Consider the following 14,780-nt stretch of genomic DNA (forward strand, 5'->3'; position numbering starts at 1 on the left):
ACAAACAAACAAGAAAAACCCAACTTAATTTAACATACCACTGGCAACCAACCTGGGCTTAAAGTTTTCAAACATCTTATTAAATTTTATGCTTTCGAGTAGTATTTCCCTCCCCAACCAGAAATTAATTGCAGAATTCTATTGTGGAAAAGCAATTCACGTTTGTACACAGAAGTGCATTAGGAAAAAAAAAAGCTCAAATTTAACCCATAAAACTGGTAAAATGGCCAAAGATGGTCTTGTCAGTCTTTCTCAAAGCAATCACGTGCATGCTACCATTTCTTAAATCAGATGCATGCTAATATTTCATGCTCATTCTGAAGGATTCTGGAAAACCATACTGTTTAGCACAGGCCATTATTATTGCATTTGTTGATCTGTCAATTATGTAAACAAACCTAAGACTGTCAATTAATTATCCAGTGCTGAGCAGTTAGTCAGGTCCATACATACAGCCTTCCAAAGGGATGTCCCCATTTTTTTTTTTTTTAGTAATTTGCAAATGACATTTGGCTTGCCTGAACTTATCCTTTACATTTAGAAAAATTTGTGGGTTCTTGTCTGCCCAGGGGACTTTTTATTACTTGTTTATGCAAACAGCAGGTTGCATAAGAGCCAAGCTAGCCTTTTTTTTTTTTTTAAGTGATTTCGTAGTTTCCTGGTAACCATTCAGTCATCTATTTCAACACCCTGACATGACATAAAGGCAAATGCTGAACCACACGTTCACCACACACTTCTTCCTTGAGCATTTGCTAGGTGAGGCGCTCTGGAGCGGACAAACCCGATCCACTCATGAACCGGCAGCACTCGCAGAACTATTCTCTGGTGATACACAACAAGAATTGCTGTGTGTTCCGGGACGACTTCATTGCCAATGTGCTGCCACCGGTGCTGGGGCTGGAGTTTGTGTTTGGACTCCTGGGCAATGGCCTTGCTCTGTGGATATTCTGCTTCCACCTTAAGTCCTGGAAATCCAGCCGGATCTTCCTGTTCAACTTGGCCGTGGCTGACTTTCTCCTCATCATTTGCCTGCCGTTCCTGACAGACAACTATGTGAGGAAGTGGGATTGGAAGTTTGGGGACATCCCTTGCCGGCTGATGCTCTTCATGTTGGCCATGAACCGCCAGGGCAGCATCATCTTCCTCACGGTGGTGGCCGTGGACAGGTATTTCCGGGTGGTCCATCCTCACCACTCTCTGAACAAGATCTCCAATCGGACAGCGGCCATCATCTCCTGCTTTTTGTGGGGTGTCACCATCGGCCTGACGGTTCACCTCCTCTACAAAAACATGTTGACCAAGAACGGGCCCGCGAATCTGTGCAGCAGTTTTAGCATCTGCAAAACCTTCCGGTGGCATGATGCCATGTTCTTCTTGGAGTTCTTCTTGCCCCTGGGCATCATCTTGTTCTGCTCTGCCAAAATCATCTGGAGCCTGCGGCAGAGACAACTGGACAAGCATGCCAAGATCAAGAGAGCCATCAACTTCATCCTGGTGGTGGCCATTGTCTTCATCATCTGCTTCCTGCCCAGCGTGGCCGTGCGCATCCGCATCTTCTGGCTCTTGCACACCTCGGGGACGCAGGACTGTGAAGTGTACCGCTCAGTTGACTTGGCCTTTTTCATCACCCTCAGCTTCACCTACATGAACAGCATGCTGGATCCACTTGTGTACTACTTCTCCAGCCCATCCTTTCCCAACTTTTTCTCCATGTTGATCAACCGCTGCCTCCGGAAGAAGACACCTGATGAGCCAGATAATAACCGCAGCACCAGCTTGGAGCTCACACAGGACATGAGTACTACCAGGAGTGTCCCGAACGCCTTAATGGCTGACCCCAGTGAACCATAGAGCCCCTCTTATCTGGCCCCATCCTCTCGTTAAATAACCTCGCCAAGAGGGGAGGTTGTCACCAAGAACCAGGATCTCTGGAGAAACAGTTTGGATGTTGCACACTAGACCTGGCCTCCAGTTCCCTGGAACTTCCAAATCAAGAGAATCAGATTTAGAGAAATGGCACGGCAGAGCCGGAGGCTCGGTTGCAAGGTGCGATCACAGAAATCTCGAGGAACGGAGAGTAAAGGCACCTGAAACTTCTGCTTCGTCTCCATACTTACGGGCCCAAGGTGGGCTGATTGTCCATTTTCTGTTGCACTGGGATGAAGCCAGGGAGCTGCCCATCGGTACCTGTGACTCGTTGGCTTCTTACCTTCCCCAGACTGAGACTTGGGTGACCCTCAGCTCCTAGTGCACTATCTAGCCTCCTCATGAACTTCAGAGAGATAAGAAAAGTCAAGAGATTGGAGGGGAGTTATGTTACTCCTGGAGGGGACTCAGGCATGGCTAAGCAAGCCAGCAGGTCACCTGAGTTCCATGGGCCCATTCACCTTTCAGCCATGTTTTAGCAGAAATGGGCTAGGTGAAGAGATTCTTAAGCTTTGGTTAATATCTGAGTTTCCAGAGGTGGTCAGAAGGGGATTATCCCCAGGAGGGACTGAGCAGAACAGTGTTCTGAGGGATAAGGAATGGTATTTGTGCCATAACCAGTAACTAATCCATTCTTCCCTCATTTACACTAATTTGAAGATCGAGCAGTTAAAAGGCTTCAGGGAAGAGAACTGCTTCCCATCTGTTTGCTTCTATCATAAAAGGGAAATATGTGGTTGCCCCGTGGTTAGGAGGAAAGAATCCTCCTGGTTTGTTTGCTTGTGTTTCTGTACTTATAATAATATCTACCATTTTAATAAATTTTGATAGGAGACACAGTCTGGTATTGCATGTCTGGGTTATGGTTCACAGAAATCGGCTTCTTACTTAAGCAGAGACCTTTATGGGCTGTTAACTATGTCCTGGTAGAAAAAAAAACATAGGGACACAGTCACTGAATTATATTATAAGACAGCTAAGTAAAAATTACCCATGTCTTGGGTCAGGAAAGGCCTGGGAAGAAATAAAAACAAATAAATCTAGAAGGGTGGTGCAGAAAAGATTGCAAGAGCACCTTTTATTTAGAGTTTGTTTATTTATTTATTTAAAGAGTTTGGTGAGTACTGCAATTAGTATTTGTGTATTTAAAAAGGAATCAGACCAGAGTGGGATTTTTTTCCTGTAAGAGGGGGAAGAAAGAGCTTCCTAGGGAATGGTTTCAGTTCCCTGTTCTGAGATGGAAAGGAGATGTACTGGTTTGGGTCTGTGATCCGTCCAAGTTTCTGTTACGATTTCATTTCCATCTTCTGTCACTCCTTGATCAACAAGATGAGGCTTGCTGACTGGGATGCAGATAAGGAATGCAGATATGCAGACTCCTAGCCCTCTATGAATGCCAGCGAATGGAGAAAGATGGCTGGGGATATAGCTCAGCTGATAGAGTATTTGCCTTGCATGCACAAGGCCCTGGGTTCAATCCCCAGCACCACAAAAATAAAGAATGAAAGAACCACTTCAGTTATTTATATTAAAAAATAAATGAAGAAAGACACTTCTGAGTCTCTCAGAGAGAAACTCATCTGTCACCAAGAATCTAATAAGTTAAAAGCAGGGCTCTCTTCTTAAAGAAGAGAGAGCAGAGATGAGCTCAGAGGAAAGTCGGGACTTCCCCAGCCTCAGATGCATGAGTCAGCACCAAGCCCAGTGTTGAAACTCCAGTTCTTCCAGGGGACCAGGAGGTTTGAAGTGTTTGGAACCCAACAACTCACATTCATTCATTCATTCATTCAGGCGTTTCCGGTGCGCCAGGTGCGCAGGGGTGGGAATGACTGGGAGGGCCTCTAGAAGGAAGTAACCTTGAGCAGAGCCCTCAATGACAAGACAGAGCAAACAATGAGAAAATCTCAGGGAAGGACATTTGCTAAGTGCAAAGGCCCTGAGGTGAGAATGAGCTGGAAGTAGGTGAGTGTGTTAGTTTCCTGTGGCTGTCTTAACAGAGCATCATAAACTGGGTGGCTTAAAATAACAAAAACTCATTCTTTCACAATTCTGAAGGCCATAAGTTCAATGTCAAGGTGTCAGTAGCGTGCTGCTCCTTCTGGAGGTTCTGAGGGGAATCCAGTCTGTGCCATCCTCACAACAATCTTGGGTGCTCCTTGGCATATCAGCACATCATTCCAGTCTCTGCCGCCATCTTCACATAGCTTCTTCTCTTGGTGTCTCTCTCTCTCTCTCTCTCTCTCTCTCTCTCTCCCCCTCTCCCCACCCCGTACTGGAAATTGAACCAGAAGTGTTTTACCACTGACCCACATCCCCTTTTTTATTTTTTATTTTCAGACAGGGTCTCACTAAATTGCTTAGGGCCTCCCCAAGTTGATGAGGCTGTCCTTGAACTTGTGATCCTCCTATCTCAGCCTCCTGAGTTGCTGGGATTACAGGCATGTACCATCACCACTCCCCACATTACAACAGTTTTTAAGAGAGTTATTCCTTAAATTAGGTCTGTTTATTTGTCCAGGGGAACACCAATGTCAATTCAAAATGAGAGAAAGGGTTGGGGTGTGGCTTGGTGATAGAACTCTTGCCTAACATCCAGGAGGCCCTGAATTAAATCTCCAGGGCAGAAAAAATAAATAAATAAAATGAGATAAAATGGGAGCCAATAAGGCCACATTGGACTAAACCAATGATGCATGTACTTGGTCCTGAACTGTGGTTTTATGAGAAAAGGGAGATGGGAAGAAACAGAAAGAATATAGTGAGCCCTTTGTATCCATGGGTTCCATCCCTGGATTTATTATTCCCTAAGCAATACAGTGTAACAATTATTCACATAGCACTTACATCATATTAGGTGTAAGGAATCTAGCTAGACATGATTTAACATACACAGGAGGATATGTGTAGGTTCTATGCAAATACTAGACCATTTTATATAAGGGATTTGAGCATCCTCAGGTTTTGGTATCCACAGGGGTCCTGAAATCAAGCCCCTGCCAATACTTATATGTATATATATATGTCTATGCAGGCACAGAGTGGGCAGTTATCATCATTTATGCATGATTTTCCTTTACCTTCTCTAAATTTGTGTTGCACTGCCTTCTTTATTTTGGTGGAAACCAGTTCTGAGGATTCATGAGCTCCATGAGTGAATTGTCCTCTATGTAAGGGGCACCTTACCCCTGAGATACATCCCCAGCCCTTATTTTTTTTATTTTGAGACAAGTTTTCCATAAGTTGTCCAGGCTGGCCTTGAACTTGCCAAGGTTGGTCTTGAATTTGCAATCTACTAGAAGGACTTCCATTGAGCTGCTTCCAAATATCAAGAGACTATCCTTAAGTTTAGAACCATAAAATTGGGGATGCAAGGTCATGTTCATTCCTGATGTTGTGAGCTCCTTTACCTTCCACATTTATTAGTCTCTTCATCTGTGGGCCTTGCCTGAAGTGAGAACATTTGAATAGCACCCCGTATTCTGGTGAAGACACCTCATGGTCCTTAAAATGTCATTTGGTTTAATACCCAAAACACTTCTGAACATGATTTGGTGATCAGCTGGCCTTGCCGCAACTTCCCAGATGCTCCATGACCCCTTTCTTTCAGTCCCGAGCAACTGCACTGAGATTTAGCTGACGGTGAGATTTAGCTGAGGAACAGGTTCTCCAACGTGCCTTAGACAGTGGTGGTGTCTGGTGGAATCACTAAGAAATCACTGGAATCACTAAGAAATGAACCATTTCCAAACAACAGGGCTCCAGGTCATTTCCTGGTTGCCCATCTTTTGGTTCAAATTGGTTGTGTCTTCAAATCAGATCTTGAATTACGATGGAAAAAAACTTTTTTTTTTTTTTTTTTTTTTTGTACAAGGGATTGAATCCAGGTTCTACCACTGAACCACAGCCCCAGCCCTTTCTTTCTTTTTTTTTTTTTTTGAATTAAAGACAGCATCTCACTAAGTTACTTAGGCCTTCATTAAATTGCTGAGGCTGACTTTGAACTTGTGATCTTCCTGCTTCTGCCTCCTGAGTTGCTGGCATTACAAACCTGCACCAAGGCAACTGACTGGATGAAATTCTTAGATGGTTGAAGCCGGAGCTGTTCGTGTTGAGCCAAACTTCCCAAGAAGGAAATTCCTTTTTTTTTTTTTCCCCTTCTCATGGTAGTAAGAAGATGTCATTATAATTGTTTCATGCAAGGTCCTTGTGCTTGCAAGTAACTGAAATACACTTTGGATTAGCGTAAGCAAAAAATTAAAAATAGAGAGGAAGGAAGCTGGAGAAAGTGGTGGTTCTCCCAGAAACTGGGAGAATTAAACTGGGCTTGAGCAACTCTGGGAAAGCATCATGTGGTCGTCCCCAAGCTCTTAGCTATGAACAGACTCAGCCTCAGGACGTCTGCATCACTCAGGTCCCATATGAGAGAAATGGCTTTTCATCTTGCAGGGAATTGAATTCAAGGCCTTGCACATGCTAGGCAAGTGCTCTGTCACTGAGATACACCCCAGCCCTGGTTTTCCCTTTTTCTTTTGTGGGGGGGGACTGAGGATTGAACTCGGAGGCACTCAACCACTGAACCACATCCCCAGCCCTATTTTATATTTTATTTAGAGACAGGGTCTCATCGAGTTGCTTAGTGCCTCACTGTTGCTGAGGCTGGCTTTGAAATCGCGATTCTCCTGCCTCAGCCTCCTGAGCCACTGGGATGACAGGTGTGCACCACCATACCCAGCTAGGTGAGCACTCTACCAACTGAGCTCTATCCCCAGTCCCTGGTTTTCACATTTTATTGGGGGAAACCAGGGAGGGTCTCCTCCCCATCAACAGAAGTGGTCACCCTTCTTCAACCACTCCACTGGGGCTTCTGGGAATGTTCTATTACCTGGAAAGGTCACTAGGGGTGGGGCCCAGGGGCCCATGATGGTATCCTTGGTGTAGACAGTAAGTGGTAGTGGAACAACAGGATGGCTCCGGATGAACAGGATCAGCACTGGCCCCTTGGCCCCAGCATTCGTAGGGAAAAGGATCTCAGGGTCATCTTGGTCCTGCCAGTGGCATAAAGGGTATTTTAATTTTAATTTTGGGGACAGGGGATTGAGCCCAGGGGCGCTTGACCATTGACCTCATGTGATTTTTTTTTTTTTTTTTTTGAGACAAGACCTCACTAATCTGCTGAAGCTGGACTTGAACCTGCAATCCTCCTGCCTCAGTCTCCCAAGTTGCTGGGATATAGGCATCTACCATTGTGCCTGGCCATAAAGGGTGTTTTTAACAACTTTTTGCACAACTACATTCTCTCTGCCAGGTGTTCCTCAGATAATATTTCAAGCTGCCCTTCAAATGCACTAGCATGTTTCGACCTTCAGCAGAGCCATTCTCTGACTTCCAAATTTTCTGCCATGTTACAAAACTATGGTCTTCCTGATTATAGAGAGGCCATCAATCAGCCTTCAGGGGCTATGTAGTTCTCACTGACCTAAATCCCTTCATGCTCCTCCAGATTTGTGTTCTAGAGCCCTTCAGCCAGCCTTCCTGGGGAATGAAAGGTTTTGTTATACATTTTTCAGTAAACTCAGGGCAAAGAAATACTCTTTGGCAAGCGTAACTGAAGTGAGTACCTGGTCATGAAGTTTCTTTCACTGTTTCTTGACTTATTTACTTTATTTATTTATTTATTGGCACCAGGGATTAAACCCAGAGACACTTAACCACAGAGCCACATTCCCAGCCCTTTTTATTTTTTATTTTGAGACAGGGTCTCACTAAGTTGCTTATAGCCTCGCTGGGATTACAGGCATGCGTTCTCATGCCCAGCTTGTTTCCTGTCTTTGATGGACAAAAGGCACATTATTCTGCAGTCAGTGCAAGATTCTCCTTGGGCTCAAATGTAACATTTGACTAACGTTCTGCCTCGTCAAGCAGAAGAGGTTTGCATAGGGCATTATGAAATGTCAGGGACCTATAGTCCACAATCTCTCAGTCCTATCTCATGAAAGGCTGGTGCTTCTGAGCTCTTAACAGATATTGACAGACTCATAGATATGGCCACACCCAGAGATGGATTTACAACCATCAAATAGGTACTAAGGACAGTATATGATGTTCTCAAGGCACCTCTGCTTAGAAGAGAAAGTAAACTGATCTATTGGTGTTGTCAGGTTGAAAAACAGTTGGTTTCTTCTCAGCATGCTCACAAAATAGGTGACACATACATGGTAGGAAAATGATATCTGTAGCCATGTGGGGTCATATACCACTGTAATCTCAGCTACTCGGGAGACTGAGGCAGAAGGATCGAAAGTTCAAGGCCAGACTCAGCAATTTGGCAAAACCCTGTCATAAAATAAAAAGGGCCAAGGAGATAGCTCAGTGGCAGAGCACTTGCCTACCATATGCAAGGCCCTGGATTCAATCCCTAGTACCAAAAAAAGAAAACAGAAAGAGGAAAAAAAAAAAAGGTTTTGGTAAAGCAATGTGAATGCAAAGATACACTCAAATTGGAGAGAAGCCACATTCAACATCATCTGATCACCATCTATTATTACATCTAAGTTTTGCTGTATGGTAACTGGCAGACACCGCTTAGTATTATATAGATTGTTTTATTTAATCCTTTCAATAACAGGGCACAGTGGTGCATGCCTGTAATCCCAGTGACTGAGGAGGACAAGGCAGGAGGATTGCAAGTTTGAAGCTAGCCTCAGCAACTTAGTAAGACCCTGCCTCAAGATAAAACACATTTAAAGGGCTGGGGATATAGCTCAGCAGCTGGGGATATAGCTCTGTGGTAAAGCACCCTTGAGTTCAATCCTCAGTACCACCCCCCCAAAAAAAAAGTTACATACCGTATAATTTAATTTATATAGCATTTTATATGTATCTTTATCTATCTATCTATCTATCTATCTTTTTTTTTTTTTATGTGGTGCTGAGAATTGAACCCAGTGCCTCACACGTGCTAGGCAAGTGCTCTACCACTGAGCCATGACCACAGCCCATATAACATTTTTTTGATTCTTTCCTTTTTTGTTATACTGGGGTTTTGTTGGTTTGTTTATCTTTTCCTTTAATGGAACTGGGACTTGAACCCAGGCATCTGTGCACGCAAGCCAAGTGCTTTGCCACTGAGCTACATCTCAGCCCTTGTCATGCTGGGGATTGAGCCGAAGGTGTCTAGCATGCTAGGCAAGAGCTCTTTCACTATCACTTCTATCACTAAGCTATACTCACTCAACCCCCACATATCATATCTTTTTTTTTGGGGGGTGGGGGGGTACTGGGGATTTAACCCAGGCCACATCCCCAGCCCTTTTCATTTGATTTATTTAGTTAGTTAGTTTTTGGTTTGGGGTACTAGGTATTGAACTCAGGGGCACTCAAGCACTGAGCCACATCCCTAGCCCTATTTTGTATTTTATTAGAGACAAGGTCTCACTGAGTTGCTTAGCATCTCTCTAAATTGCTGAGGCTGGCTTTGAACTCACAGTCCTCCTGCCTCTACCTCCTGATTACAGGCATGCGCCACCATGCCTGGCCCCTTTTTATTTTTTATGTTGAGACAGGGTCTTTTTAAGTTACTTGGTGCCTCCCTACATTGCTGAGGCTGACCTTGAATGTGTGATCCTCCTGCCTCAGCCTTCAGAGTCTCTGGGATTGCCAGTATGTGCCACCACACCTGGCATGATTGGTGTCCTTATAAAAAGAGATTAGGGGGCTGGGATTGTGGCTGAGCAGTAGAGCACTTGCTTAGCACGGACAGCCCTGGTTTGATTCTCAGCACCACACACACAAAAATAATAATAATAAAAGGCATTGTGTTGTGTCCATCTACAAAAAAAAAGATTCTCTCTCTCTCCCCCTCCCTCCCCCACCCCTTAAAAAAAAAAAAGAGATTAGGACACAGACACAGCCAGAGGAAAAAACATGTGAAGACTCAGGAGAAGAGGCCTCAGAAGACACAATCTTACCAACACTTTGATCTGAGACTTCCAGCCTCAGAACTGGGAGAAAATAAGTCTATTGTTAAGACACCAGGGCTGTAGTGCTTTGATGTGGCCCTGATGACTGAAATAGTGTCTGATCACCAATCTTCTATGCCTTCATCAGCTGGTTCCAGAGCTCAACTGGAATGTCCTATGTGTTTATTTAAAAACCGCTTATCATCTATAAATCTGAATAGAAATTTACATGAGGCCTGCTGTGCTGCACAGCAGAGAAATTCAACTTTAGAAAAAACAGAAGAACATGAAGAACAGATTGACTTTTCATAAGCAAACATACCCCAACTGCTTACTCTATCTCCCCATCTATCTTGTTTAATAATAGAAATAGGTCACAAAATCCATTAAAATTCATGTTAAAAAAAAGAATGAGAGGGAGGAGATTATATCGCTCTCTGGTTGCCATAGAGATAGAACATTGACATTTCAGTCATGATTTTAAAAAACAAACTAACAAAACTATTACAAAATTATGACAGTTAGTCCAGAAAACCCTCCTCAATATTCTAATCTACCATTATTATGTCTAACAAAGAGTATATCCACATAAAGTTCCTAATAATTACCTTTGCTCTACAAAAAAAAAAAAAAAATTGGATTATGCCTTTTTTCTAAACACAAAAACTTCCAATCATCCTCAGCAAAAGATCATGAGTTGTTGGTGCAATCACTACCACCACCTAATTTCAGGAATTTTTCATCACCCCACAAAGAAACCTTGTGTCTACTCGCAGTCATTCCACATTTTTCTCTTCCCCCAGCCCCCAGGGAACACAAATCTAATCTGACCCTACAATTTTTCTTTTTTAATGAAGAAAATGTCATAACAGGGTAAGAAAAATTAGGGAAGGAGAATATAGAGGAATTTTTGCAATCCAAGAAACTTCAATCTAGTTTTTTAAATTATTTTAATCTAGTGCAGCCAAAGGATGAGATTCAAGGACGCCCGCCCAAGTATTCAGAATGCAATCCCCATGGTTCCTAATAAGGAAACTACTTGAAAAAGCCTGACCAAACCAAACATCCTAAAAAGAAAATGAAAGAAAGTGGGAGGGAGAGGGAAAACTATGTTAAGAACACATAGGAGGGCTGGGGTGTGGCTCAAGGGGTAGCGTGATGGCGTGGCATGCGTGTGGCCCGGGTTCAATCCTCAGCACCACATACAAACAAAGATGTTGTGTCCACCAAAAACTAAAAAATAAATATTAAAAAAATTCTCTCTCTCTCTCTCTTAAAAAAAAAAAAGAACACATAGGAGGCAGATGCGGGGGTGCAGGCCTGTCATCCCAGCAACCCAGGAGGCTGAGGCAGGAGGATCACAAGTTCCAGACCAGCCTAAGCAACTTACGGAGACCCTGTCTCAAAAAATAAAAAGGGCTGGGATGTGGCTCAGTGTTAAGGCACCCTGGGTTAAATCCCCAGTACTTAAAAAAAAAGTCATATAGGCATATGACATCTTAAATGGATTTCTGTAGGACTCTTGTAAAAGAGAAGGCCTCAAAGTAAACTGATATTCTCTAAGGGAAATTATAAAGAATACTAGATTATCTCAGCCAAAATCGTAGATTGGGGGTGGGGTGGAGCTGTTTCCTGGGGCTCATCAGGGAACAGGGGCAAAGGAAAGGGGATGGAACTGAAAGTGTTCCAAAGGTCTCCTGTTATTGGGGTGAGAGAGAAAGGAAGTATGACATAATGAGAAATATGTATATTGTTTCTGACCCTGGTCACTGGCACGGAACTTGTACATCCTTGAACTTCTCAAATAAAATATTTGGTTTTGTTCCTGTTCCTGATATAAGAGCTTTAAGACTCTGGAACTTTGGAGTTCTTATTTGTTTCTTTGTCTTGTGCTGGGGATTGAACCCAGGGATACTTTGTCACTAAGCTACATCCCCAGTCTTTTTATTTATTTATTTATTTGTTTGTTTATTTATTTAAATTTCAAGACAGAGTCTTGCTAAATTGCCCAAGCTGGCCTTGAGCTTGTGATCCTCCTGCCTTGGCCTGCTGAAATCCTGGAATTACAAGTGTGCACCACAGCAACTGGCTGTAATGTCTTTTTGTTGCTGATGAGATGACTGGTGGCTAGATCCATGCACAGGTTCAGGATGGGGGCAGGTCCCTAAAAGATCAAGGTATGACTAGAGAGGGTTGGAACATTCAGCCCCACCTTGACTTCTGGGGAAGGAGAGGGACTGCAGACTGATTCAATCCTCAGTAGCCAAGGATTAAATCAATCATGTCTGTCTGATAAGGCCTCCATAAAACCCCTAAATGACAGGGCTTTGGAAAGCTTCTGAGTTGGTGAATACTTGAGGCGCTAGGGGCTAGGGATGTACCCCAGAAGGCAGGGAAGCTCTGGGCACCCCGTACCTTATCCTATGCATCTCTCCCAAGTATCTGTTTCTGAGTTGCATCCTTTATAAAATAAAAAGTGCAATACATGTGTTTCCCTGAGTTCTGTGAACTGTTCAAGCAAATACTGAACCTGAGAAGGGGTTTGTGGGAACCCCCAATTTAAAGCTACTGAATCAGAAGTATGAGGGGAAATCTGGGACTTTCAGGTGGCTTCTGAAGTGGGGCAGTACTGTGTAACTGAGCCCCGTAACTCACGGTTCTGATGCTAACCCCAGGACAACAGTGTCATATTCAAATTGTAGAACATGCAGTTGTTATCCAGAGAGAATTGGAAAATCTCTTGGTGTGGAAAGCCTACACAGTTGGTGCAAGAAATGTTTTGAGTGTTTAGAAAAACAGCTTATTTCAGGGTCCTAGAGTGTAAGAAATGGTAGATCACATATTTCTGATTTTCAGAGCAAGGAAATTTGTCATGAACAGGGAGATCTTAACCAAGCCTGGGAACTCAGAAGCTATGAAAGAAAAGATGGATATATTTGACTGCATAAACAGTCAAATGCTTTTTGTAACAAAGGATACCATAAATAAAGCCAATTCAAATAGTGGAGCTAGAAAAATATTTGCAGTATAAATAGTAGTCATCAACTCTATTGACCATCACTGTGTGCCAGGTCCCATTCTATTTGCTTGAGGAGAATTAGTCATTTTATCTCAAACAATGCTATGAAGTGGGAATGATGATGATCATGATGATGATTATTTTATAGATGGGTATACTGAGGCATCCAAAGGTTAAATAATTGCAAAGGTCACAGGGACACGGGGGGGGGGGGGGGGGGGGGGGGGGGGGGAGAATCTAGATGTGACCTTGGCAGCCTGCCCTACAGCCAATGCTCTTAATCACTCCTCAGATGAAAACCAAAGCCAAATGGACACTCTCTAAAGAGCTTTTACAAATTGACCTGGCAAAGACAAACAACCATTATAGAAATGGTCTTAGGCTATAAATAGGCTATCTACAGAGGAGCAAAACCAATGGGTAACCAAAGTATGAAAAGAAAATCAAATTCAACAAAAGTCAGAAACGTGAAGGAAAGAAGCAAGGAGATAGTGCCTTACATTCATCACACTGACACAGACTAAAATGAGGACTATCCATTGCTGGCAGGAATATGGAGAAAAGGGTGCTCTCATGCCTGGGGAGCTTTGCAGCCATTTGGGAGAGCAATCTGGCAATGTCTGTGAAAACTGAAACTAAACATACCCTTTGACCTGCTAATCCCACTCCTGGGAATCTGTCCCAAAGAAAAAAACACCAACACTTAAGAACAAGGATGTTTATCAGAGTATTTGTGCGTGCGTGTGTGCGTGCGTGTGTGTGTGTGTGTGTGTGTGTGTGTGTGTGTGAGAGAGAGAGAGAGAGAGAGAGAGAGAGAGAGAGAGAGAGAGAGAGAACTGGTCACAAAGTGAATGCCCACTGAAAGGGCAACAGCTGAATGAATTAACCCACACCCACCCTTTGCATCCCTGTGACCAAAATGTTTGACAAGAACAACTTAGAAGATGGAAAGTTTATTTTGTCTCAAGGTTTCTGAGGTTTAGTCCATGGTGGGCCAACTCCATCGCTGTGGGCCCAAGGTGAGGCAGGACATCTTGGCAGAAGGACGTAGTGAGGAAAACTACTCTCTCCTGGCTGTGGGGAAGCAGAAAGAGGGAGGAGAAGGAGCCGTAGGGAGGAAGCACCCTTCCAGGGCACAGCCCAGCAACCCACACCCGCCAGCCACCTCTCACCAGCCAGTTCCCAACCAGTCAGTCCATTCAAACTGGGATGGACTGATTGGGTCACAGCCTTCACTATCTAATCATTTCACCTCTGAACATTCCTGCATTAACACAATAGCTTTGGGGGAACTCCTTCTATCCAAATTATAACACTATGGAGTGTTTTATGGCCATTAAAGAGCAATAGCACCTCTGACATTCAGTATTTCTACAAACTACCTTGAAGTACGAAAACATGATGAAAAAAAAAAAAGCTTATTATCTACCATACCAAAAAAATGTGTATCTGTAGAGGACTTTATATGAACACAGAAAGCATAAAGAACTTTTTTGGGGGGATATTGTACTGGGAATTAAACCCAGGGGTACTAAGTTACATCCCCAGCCCTTCTTATTTTTATTTATTTTTTTTAACAAAGTTGGTGTTATTTTATTTGGACCTTTATTTTGTTCATTGATATGTGGTGCTAAAAATTAAACCCAGTGCCTCACACGTGCTAGGCAAGGGCTCTGCCTCTGAGCCACAACCCCAGCCCCTTTATTTTTGTTTTTGTGACAGGGTCTCACTAAGTTGCGTAGGACCTTGCCACATTGCCCAGGTTGGCCTCAAACCTGCAAACCTCCTGCCTCAGCCTCCTAAATTACTGGGATTATAGGCATGTGCTACCGTGCCTGGATAACATGTTTCTTGTATCGAGAGGTGGGGTGATT

General features: G+C 43.5%; 1 protein-coding gene across 1 annotated transcript; it reads left to right on the forward strand.

Moving 5' to 3' along the window:
- Positions 1-719: 719 nt before the first annotated feature.
- Hcar2 (hydroxycarboxylic acid receptor 2) lies at positions 720-2,769 on the forward strand. Its single transcript, XM_046445991.2, has one exon. The coding sequence runs from the start codon at positions 796-798 to the stop codon at positions 1,852-1,854; it is 1,059 nt and encodes a 352-aa protein (XP_046301947.1). The 5' UTR covers positions 720-795; the 3' UTR covers positions 1,855-2,769.
- Positions 2,770-14,780: the final 12,011 nt, after the last annotated feature.

The sequence above is a fragment of the Marmota monax genome, unplaced genomic scaffold (genome assembly GCF_021218885.2).
Source record: "Marmota monax isolate L192 unplaced genomic scaffold, Marmota_monax_Labrador192_F-V1.1 WCK01_AAM20220418_F8-fsc00092, whole genome shotgun sequence".
Lineage (NCBI taxonomy): Eukaryota > Metazoa > Chordata > Mammalia > Rodentia > Sciuridae > Marmota > Marmota monax.